At 42.2% G+C, this 10,454-nt stretch overlaps 1 protein-coding gene across 2 annotated transcripts; it reads right to left on the bottom strand.

The window, feature by feature from the left end:
* Positions 1 to 1,377: 1,377 nt before the first annotated feature.
* On the bottom strand, positions 1,378 to 10,004 carry hnf4g (hepatocyte nuclear factor 4, gamma). 2 transcript variants are annotated; one of them, XM_069667391.1, is made up of 11 exons: positions 9,875 to 10,004; positions 8,022 to 8,187; positions 7,756 to 7,850; positions 7,020 to 7,141; positions 6,745 to 6,894; positions 6,405 to 6,492; positions 5,801 to 5,953; positions 4,204 to 4,253; positions 3,865 to 4,051; positions 1,992 to 2,111; positions 1,378 to 1,499 (listed from the first exon to the last, which is right to left on the bottom strand). In XM_069667391.1, the coding sequence occupies exons 1-11, from the start codon at positions 10,002 to 10,004 to the stop codon at positions 1,378 to 1,380; spliced, it is 1,383 nt and encodes a 460-aa protein (XP_069523492.1). The 2 variants fall into 2 exon arrangements, with proteins under 2 accessions (XP_069523492.1, XP_069523494.1); XM_069667393.1 differs by having other exon boundaries at positions 7,035 to 7,141.
* Between the last annotated feature and the right edge of the window lie 450 nt (positions 10,005 to 10,454).

Genomic DNA, 10,454 nt, shown 5'->3' with positions numbered 1-10,454 from the left:
AAATATTTGCTATCATCTGTTTCACTATATACAGCACGTCATTAAAATATACATTTATCCACATTTATTCTGGCATTTTACAAGAAGTATTTACAAACTATATTTATAAATGACATTATTTTACCATGTTGATCTTGGTACCTATTAAACTATTAACCCCATTATATCATGTTTTAGCTGCTGGATAGATGTATATTGATAATACATGTTCCATTATGAGTCACATTAATGTATGGCTCTGTATTAAAAGACATAAAGACAACTGCAAAAATAGTTCCTACACTCTGTACAGTAAAATAATCTGAATCCTACAAATTAGCAACAAACTGTCTGAAGCTCATTAGATCACATAACTGATCTTAGAGCATTCATTTTCTCCTGTATGTTATGGCCTGCTGCAATTTGTTGATAGAAAGTTTTGAGCTTGCTGCAATTCATGACAAGATGGTATTTTGAAGCCAAAATGTTTCAAGCGCCCCCTGCTGACTGGCTGCAGTATAGGTCATAAAGCCCGCCTCCTCCATGTTAACAGATGGGACATGAGTCAAACTATAAAATCAAAGTACACGTCAAATACATTTTTCTCAAACATGGTTTTTGTCCTTATGGTTAGTTCTTATCATGCTGATTTACGTCCAAGTGTCTACGGCTCCTGTCGTAGAGGAGGATCGTTGAGAGGAAACGTAACTAAAAAAATCACTACAGTCATTGAAGTTTCCATATCTGTGAACGTCTGCTTCAGACCAACACAAGGAAGCTGTTCTGCTGTTAAGTACGCCAGCATGCGGGATCATGGCTTTCGGTAATTTAACTGTTAGCTTGGTTAGCGGAAGTGTCTACGACGGCCGATCTCTACTGCGCAGCAAATGACGTCACCAGCAGCGTCTGTCACGGGGGCTATTTTGGCTTCAATTCCGTACAATGAGAGAAGATGGAGACGCGTCGTCCATCTTTATATACAGTCATTGATAAAGACCAAAAGATGGCCAATATTTTCTGCATATTTATGGCCAATCAAGCAAACTTTAGTCATTAAAATCTACAATCCAAACAATGTGAAGGCTTAACATGGCATAAACTTTTTAACAGACTAATGTCTTATTTCACATTTGAATTGAATTCATGTCCCTGAGCATGGTCCTTATTGTCATAAAAGTGTTGTTAAAAAAAAACAGTGAGACCACAAAAAGGCACATTTGGTGTTTCATTAGTTCACTGAATTTAAAAAGTGACATATTGTAGTTTGAAAGTGCTGCACACAGCAGCTTTAATGACGCCTCAGTTATTGCAACACCAGGGTAAAGACTAACCACAGACACTGAACAGAGCACAGAAACTGATCCCACGTCAGCCTCTCTGACAGAGTGCAGGGAGAAGTCAGGGGTCTGTCTGCGCGGAGGGCGAGGGGCTGGCTGGAGGACAGAGAGGCTGAGGAAAGTGTTTGTACTTCTCTGGGGCAGGACCGGGAGGGGGCGAGGGGATGGGAGTGTCTGGAGAGGCTGCAGGGAGGAGAAGCAGAGAGGGACATTTTGTTTTATTTCTTTGCTTATTAAAAAGATTTCTGTGGAAAAAAGTCATAATGGCTAAAAATAGTCTTTAAATGTTTCCACCGTGGTCCACAGGATATGTTGCATTTATGATTGCTGCTTTATAGGTTGAGTTCCCATCAGTCGTTTGTGGCCATTAGGTGGTGTAATGTTGCCAAATGCATTTTTTATTTTACATGAAAGCATACAATATGGCCAATACGCATCAATTCCTGTAAATGTTACATTTTATGGCTTTTTTACATTCAGGATGTCTATTTATTAGTTTCTACAGAGTTAATGGAAACACATCTGGCACACAGTTTTCAGTACACAAGATAAATTGTGCATCTATTTCTTCTGTCAGTGTGTGTGTGTGTGTGTGTGTGTGTGTGTGTGTGTGCGTGTGTGTGTGTGTGTGTGTGTGTGTGTGAGAGGGTTTTGTAGTGAGTGTGTGGCTCTTACCTATGAGCGGAGTGTGAGTGACAGGCATGGAGCTGATGACCAGTGTGTGTCCGGTCAGAGGGTCCTGGGCCAGCTGGGTGTGCGCAGGGTGGTGCAGGTGTGTGGGGTCGGACGTGAGGCCTGAACAAATAATAAGCAGGTTATGGTTAAAAAATAAAAGCATGTCGTCTTGTAATATTTAAATATGTCAGATGATATTTAAAGAATTACACACTTAATAATATACTCCAAAGCACATTGTTCATAATTCTTAACAAGGCCCAGAAGAACAACACTGGAATAAATCTTTTTTTCTGGACCTTTTAATTAATTGAGTGACTCTGCTTTCAATTAGTAGTTTTTGATTTATGCAAAATTAGTGCACTGACGTGGGTTTTTCAGACCCGGAAAGACCCGCTAATAAATGGTTGTCTCTTTTCCCATTGTCAGTGGAGTATACTCCTTTCGGTCTCTTTTCTGCTGCGTCACCGTCTGACGTCACAAACGCGCCGGAAACAGGGGCGAACAACAAACTTCACCTCGGCTCGGAAGAAGGTCTCTCAACTCGCTGTCTTGCCAGTGTGAAACAAAGAACAAATTTGCGGTTGTATGTTGTTCCTCTCTGGTTACGCGACAGCGGCCGAAACTTCAATGCTTGTCATTGCATCGTGCCGGAAAGCTGGGAGGAGATTAGTGTTGCCATCATTGCCGATCGGCGCTACTGCAGATTAATTTGACCTGGGTCTGAATGCCGATTGTAACCTTTCCCACTAAGCAAAAAAGTCGGGTGTTAGCAGGTTTTTTGACCAGTGGGAAAAGGGCATGAGTCTGTGCCTTCAAACGTGTCTGAACATGTCCATCCATCCATCAATTTTTCTCCGCTTATCCATTGCCGGGTCGCGGAGGCAGCAGGCTCAGCAAGGTGACCAAGACGTCCCTCTCCCCAGCAACGTTTTCCAGTTCCTCCTGGGGGATCCGGGGTGTTCCCAGGCTAGACAGGATATATAATCCCTCCAGCAAGATCTGGGTCGGCCCCGGGGTCTCCACCCAGTTTTCGTGCCCGGAAAACCTCCACAGGGAGGCGCCCAGGAGGCAGCCCAACCTGATGCCCGAACCACCTCAACTGGCTACTTGCGATGTGAGGGAGAAGCGACTCTACTCCGAGCTCCCCCCGGATGTCCGAGCTCCTTACCCTATCTCTAAGGCTGAGCCCAGACACCCTCCGAAGGAAACTCATTGCGGCCATAAATAAGATGCAAGGACATATCTTGTAATCTAATTTCCACAGCTGTTTGGTTAACTTCCACTTTCACGTTGCTAAATATAATATCATCTCAACAATATTTGAATAGCAGGCTTTCTGTTATGTGCTTATTTTCCAGGATGCTGAAAAATAAAATACACACAGTTCTTTCTTTGCAACATCTTCTAAGTCAGGTTGTCATAGTCTGGAGTTGTTTTTAGCTTATATAGCGAAAAATGGAAGACACTTTTGGAGATGACTTAGTGCTTTATTTTTCCGAGTCTCGTCTTGTGCTTGAAATGTTGTCACGGCCCTGCTTAGAATACGTTTGATGCATTCTTACCTTTAACTACAGGCTTCCTTTTTTATTCACATTTAGGTGTGTTTGCAGATGTCACCTCGCAGCAGCTCGTGTAGAAAGCTGACTATTTTGGCTTTCCTAATATATATGAATTATACAAAGTTATACCAACTGCATGCCTAACTTTTTACCTGTTTTATTTATCCAGGAAAACTTTGTTGAATACTTTTTGTTTTTTATAGCTTCACAGTTACAGTCTAACAAATGTACCAGTGCAAGCTCCTTGCTTAAGGTCACCCTCTTTTGTTTCCTGCAGGTTTACAAGCGCAGACGTGTGTGCACAGTCTCACCTCCCAGCAGCATCTCGTGCAGCAGGTTGTCTATCTTGGCCAGGCCACAGAGCTTAATGAACTGGAGCTGTTCGATCATCTGCCAGGTGATGCTCTGCAGGGTGGGCAGCAGGAGTAACAGCTCTCCGAAACGACCCCTGGAGTCATACTGACGGTCATTAATGTAGTCTTCCAGACTCATCTGGACCTGAAAACACACACAAGGCCAAGACTCCATCAGTGTAAGCATGCTGCCTTTGTCCTTGTAAGCTGACTGGTTGAAAAAATGTAGTAAAAGTTAGGTGTAGTAACTGGAAATTATATCTTATTAGCTCTGCAAGAGTCAAACGCTCGACCTACCTGCAGACGTATGGCCTTGATCTTCGATGGGTCCCGCAAAGACTTTGCATCTGCAGATTGGGAGGCGAAGCGTGGAAAAGGGGGAGGTATAAAAGGGGGGGTGGGGTGGAGGAAGGGATTGAAGGACAGGAGGGTAAGGGGGGGAAAAAGAAAGATCAGGAATGAAATTGAGGATATGAGTGGAATTGATGGGATGATTATGGTCAAACTGGGGCATGAAGGCAAAATGAGGGGATTTAGTGAGGTGGAGGGAAAAGGGGGGAAAGGGAAGGCATGATGGGGGCAGGGATTGTGGTCATACAAGGCAAGGAGAAAACCTATGAGGGGATTGGGATCTGACTTTGAGGGGAAATGTAGCCAGGTAGATGGGATTGGTTGGGAAAAGGGGATCTGGGCAGAAATTACCACATATTTACCTTATTTTACTGGTTATTGTACTTTAAGCTGTCTATATATATTTAAATTGGATACATTTATGGGTAATTCACACAGACTGTTTATAATAAGTCATATTCTCTTGGGAGGGCTGTGCAGTGGTGCAGTGGTTAGCTCTGTCGCCTCACAGCTGCTGTAGAAGTTCCCTAGTTCAAACCCTTGTTCAGATGAAGTGGGCCTTTTTATGTGGAGTTTGCATGTTCTCCCCTTCATATGTGAGTTCCCTACGGGTACTCCGGCTTCCTCCAGCAGTCCAAAGACCTGCTTGTTAGGTTCACTGGTGACTCTAAATTGCTCATAGGTGTGGGTGTGAGCGTGAAAGGTTGTCTATCTCTATGTGTCAGCTCTGTGATTGACTGCTGATCAGTCCAGGTTGTACCCCGCCTCTCGCCCAATGACAGCTGGGATAGGCTCCAGCCCCCCTTTGGACACTAAACAGGACAAGCTGCATAGCATGGATGGATATTTTCTTGGTTTCCAAGGTAAAGTCTATGTGGAAGAGCCGTAAACCTGCATTCTTTCTAATGGCCAGCAGGGGGAGACTGCACTGGCTTGTTTTGAACCAGATGAAACATTACCACACTTCTCAGTTGATTTATAACTTCTGTAAATATTTTCTAAATGAGTTTATGGTCTCAATCAATAGTTTCAAGTCTTCTTCAACAAAGTGGGAGAATGATGTCAGTGATGGTCCCATTTAGAGTAAAGTAAAGCATGTGTGCTTTAGGGAGTGGCTCCCTGTGATTGACAAGTTGCTAAGGCCACCTGTCAACCAGGATAGAGACATAACCATGTGTATTCACCCCATCATCCAAATAAGGTCACTTCATGCTCCAAAACAAAAAACAAGATGGCGACAAGAAAAAAAAAAATACATAAGAGGCTTTGAAATGGGAGTATACAAACCAATAGGTGACGTCACAGTACAGACTATTGTTATTCCAAAATACCCAACCCCAAACTTCACACATCACAATTATAACATGTCAGTAAAATCTGTGCCAGGGTTATTGCAAATAAATATTTGCTGCTCTAATTCTCTAAAAAATGACTTATTACTGGCAATAGGAAACATACGGATATTTAAATGACACATACAGACAATAGTTTCTTAAAGGAGAAGTCAAGAGCTAGTTATAGAATTTGTAACCGCTCAAATTACCTGGATCGAAGAAGACAATGGCCTTCAGCGCAGCGTACTCGTTCTCGTCTATTTGAATATCCTGGAAGGGCTGCACCAGCTCGTCCAGCACCCGATTGGCTACCCGACAGATCTCTGGTTCAGGACTGCTCCTGTGGATCACACAACCATTCCCTGCAGAACACAGAGCGTGTGGGTCAGCGGTTGTGTTGAGGGGGAATTGACAGGAAGTGAAAGGTATGTAAGAGATGGAGTGCTGGTTGTATTCGCTTGAGTGGAAGGATGAAGGCAATCATTTTGTACTTTGCGAGGGTTTTGTGAGGCCTACTCAAGTGTTTCAGTCAAGGTTAAACCGAAAGGGTGTGGAACTAAAAGTATACAACTGCAAAATGAGTGTGCTTGTGTGTGTGTTGTTGAAGGATCTACCTACAGTAAACTACATACCCCAGTAATGAGTAATGCCGTTTACAATTACAAGAGACACTTCTGAAGTCCCAAAGAAAAAGAAAGCTTTAGTTAATCATTCTCAGCTAACACAACATTTGATCAGTCTCCACACTTCAGTGCTGAACCACCTGATTGCACCACATATAAACAAGACACTTTTCTATTGGTGGGTTCTCACCTAAAAGCAGGAAGTCCTTGAACTGCATTGACCTTTTGGCGACCCCGAGCAAGAGGTGCTCGCCCGCGTGAGCCCTGAGCAAGCTCACCTGGAGACAAACACACACAGAGCTGAACAAAGAAGACAAACAATGCAACGATGCTTCCACCTTTTGACCTCATACACATCACACCAAACTGTACTTGTAGAGTAGTGTACTTTACGAGTCTCTTTCTGTATATTTAAAGTGAAGTAAGCAGCATGTAGCTCTAAACAAAAGTGCTGTGGCCTAAAAGGTATTGGTATTTTGCAAGCAATAGCATAATCACAGTTTACTCATCATGCATCAGAGCCATGTTACCTGGTCATCCAGTGGCAGTTCTCCAAAGGCAGGAATATATTTGGCCCACTCCACCAACACCAACAGCTGTTGTCTCATCGAATCACAAACATCCCCGACTGTCGCTGACTTCTGCTCCGTTATTTCGGCTATTCCAACGGGGGTAGTGATCTGGAGGGAGACAAAAAATAGTTCCCCTGGTCACAATTTGGAGATTTCCTTGTGCCTTACCAGCTTGGTTGTATGTATCAGCTTACATACAACCAAATATAATCCGAAAAAAGGGCAATTTACACAGAAATATATATCACCTGTTGGGAGAGTGATTCTGCCTGGGCCAAAACAGTGATGGGTGGCACGTCTTGGGAGTCGGGGATGCTTCTTCGGGAGCTGATCCGATCTCTCTCGTTCTGTACGGCTAAAATATAACAGACGGCTGAAGTTACAGGAAGAGCAATAAAAAGGAACAGCACCTCCTGTTATTTACTTTTATTAAAAATTAACTAACTTTCAAACAGAAATCAAGTCGAGTAATCCTGCTAGTATTCATTTTCCTGGTGTATTCAAGAAGTTAGTAAAACAGCAAACGATGACATCAGACACTATGGCAGTTAATATTTTGGAAAATAACCACACAGGTAAGCTGAGTCAAACGTTAACCAGTTACAATCCAGAAAAACATGTTTGAATAACACATTATTATGTGTCGTAAAACTCTGTGCCAAGGTTATACTCCTCATAAATACACACACACACTCACTAAGTAATCACAAAGTTTATGGCAGAGACTATTTCAACCATCTTGAGGCAGCTTTAAGATTCTCAACAACTGCCTTTCCTTTAGTGCCACTAGTTTTAAGAGTTTACCTTGTCTGGGTGGGAAAATGAACGTGAAATACAGGTATTTGTATAAGATATAACAAGACATCTGAATAAATATAACTTTCTATTTTTAAGTTTTAAAATCAAGAAATAAAATCTCTGCTCTGCATTTTCTCTCTCGTGCAGTGCGCAGGACGAATGTTCCCCTACCTTCTTTTTTCATGCCAGCCCTGAAGCATTTGTTGAGTCTGCAGAATCGACACTGGTTCCTCTTATCTTTGTCCACAATGCACTGTCTGCTGAACCTGTATATAATGAACATACAATGGTAGAAGTAGCTTTAACATGATGACAAAGTGTACTGTTGGTGCACATGTACAAGAGCATGCGTATCCACTCTGTTTCACATATCTAGGTGGGCATTTTTAAAAATGTTTTAAGTGTGTATAATGTGCTCATAAAGTATGTTTGTGTACCTGCAGGTGTAGACATGGCTCTTGCGTATGGAGCGTCTGAAGAAGCCTTTACATCCGTCACAGCTGGAGGCTCCGTAGTGTTTCCCTGTTGCTTTGTCTCCACAGATGGCACAGTTACTGCTCACGCCGTCCGGACCGGGCAGGTTCGACTCTGTCGGCATGTTGTCTGAAACACACGCACAGGTAAAAACACATGCATATACACATTAGCATTGCAAGGCAAGGACGCTCTATTTAAATGGCACATTTCAAATACAGGTGCTTTAAAGCTCCTGTGAGGAACTTGTGTCGATTTTGGCGCCCCCTGTGGACAAAGCCGTACCTCTTATCTCTTTGATGATTTTGTCCTGTACATGCTTAAGTGGTGGTTTTCCCTTTCTCTAACAGTCATATGTATCACTCACTTTAAATGTTTGCTCTGGAAAATGTAAACAAAGGCAGCGTGCAGTTAATCGCTTTGTGTGACACCTACCCCCCGCCAGCAGTTTCAGGCATTAAAAATAACTATATAGAAAGAATCAATCTTGTTGCTGATGGTCTGGTTTGCTTTTATAGGTCATATAGAGTAATTAGAATTAATTTCAGTCTGTTTCATAACCAGCAAAAAACTCCTCACAGGAGCTTTAAATAGGCAAAGAAAATGCAAAGAAGAGCATTAGAGATACATCTAATACAGAGAAATGCAACTGATACATTGTCATAGACACAAAACAGCTACTAAAGTACTGCCCTATTTTATCTAATGGAAGCTACTATGTGTTGTAATTATAGCGCCTTACTAGTATCATAACAGTATTCTGTTAATATTCCATATTATAACTGCACAGGGTCGTTGTTGTATCCCATAACTGCAAAGTCATATGTGTGATGTTTCATGTGTACACCATTGCACATGCATCTGCGAAACATGAATAAGGAAAATATAAATGATAGTGCGGTTGCCAGGCATTTTAGATATGCATAATATAATAAAGTAATAAATATTAAATGATTAATCCATGCTAAATATTTCAAGATTGCCATCAACATTATCGTAACCATCCTTTCCATTATCAGCAACAGTACTATCCTCTCCATTATCAAAGCCATAATCATCATTGCCTGTTTATTGTTCAATCAAAGCCAGAGGACGCAATACGATCCAAATATGTGCATCAACACACACAGATGTTCACGTCCACCCCCACACAGTCCCACACCAATACGAGAGGAGTCAATGTTCGACTAACTTTGCGTCCACATGCTGAGCTGACATCAGTGTATCGCTCAGATGCGTGCTTGCTCTTCAATAAACGTCTTTATGACACATACCAATTCCTGCCTAAACAGTTTTAATAACACTCTGATTTCATGCTTTTACAGCCCCTGCCCAGCCCTGTTCTCTCCTTCGGCACAGATCTCCACATACATGTTGATTCTACACAACAACTACCACAACTTGGTATGCACCATTAGCCAGCATTAAAAATATCACAAGTTTCCCCATCTGTTAACTGAAGCATACAGAGCCTGTCATGTAAATAAAAACCCCATTACCAATTTCCTCTGCTGTAAGTAGCAAGTCATTTGCCTTCAGACTTTCTCACATCACTTCATCAGTACATTTTCAGCTCCACAAACTAACACAACTCCTCACCAAGTTCTAAAGTACATAAAACCCTCCTTAAAACAAACATGTTCAATAAAAGGGTGCAGATTTGTCAAATACACAAAGAAAAGGCCTCTGATTCACTTTGCAGGTATTGTGGGTGAGCTGTTTACATCAAAGTATCCATGCTAATGATGGAGTGTGTATCGAGTTTGTATAAGCATCCCTATTATGAGTTTCTGTGTTCTTGTGTGTGGCTACTTACCTCCTCCTCCATAGAGCACCTCTGCATTCTCAAAGCCCAGCGTGCTGTATGAGGGATCCAGGCCTTCACAATAGTTTGCTACATCCATATCTAGCAGAGATTTACTCTGAGACGCAGAAGGATACTTCATTCCTGTGTCTCCTCTCTATTCACTCTAAGGTGTCTCTTTCTTTTTCACTATCTGCCCCGGTCATTCTTACAGACGTGACAAGGGATATCCCTATCTGTCATAATCCCATCTGATTGGGCCTGGAACAAGGTAAAGGGAGGAGCCGTGGCTGAGACTTCTCACCTTATTACACATTACTTATCTGTCCTCCTCTTGTACTTATCACAGGGATGGATAGATAGTGGGGAAGGAGGTATTTCAATTGCCCCCCTCTAAGTCTTTTGTTTTACTATAAGACAGTTTTCATCAGTATTGGGTGGACAGTTTTCACTTTATATGCATGTTGGTGTGTGTATCTAAAAAGGATTTGTTTTTACAGGCACAAACATTTATACATGCCTTTAAGTCTGTATGTGTTTGTGTGTGTGTGTGTGTGTGTGTGTGTGTCCTTCCCAGTCCTTCTTATCTAAT

The sequence above is a fragment of the Semicossyphus pulcher genome, unplaced genomic scaffold (assembly GCF_022749685.1).
Source record: "Semicossyphus pulcher isolate SPU_LCO1_2020_fin unplaced genomic scaffold, fSemPul1.0.p SCAF_18, whole genome shotgun sequence".
Taxonomy (NCBI): Eukaryota; Metazoa; Chordata; class Actinopteri; order Labriformes; family Labridae; genus Semicossyphus; species Semicossyphus pulcher.
This window is presented reverse-complemented; position numbering and strand designations above follow the sequence as displayed.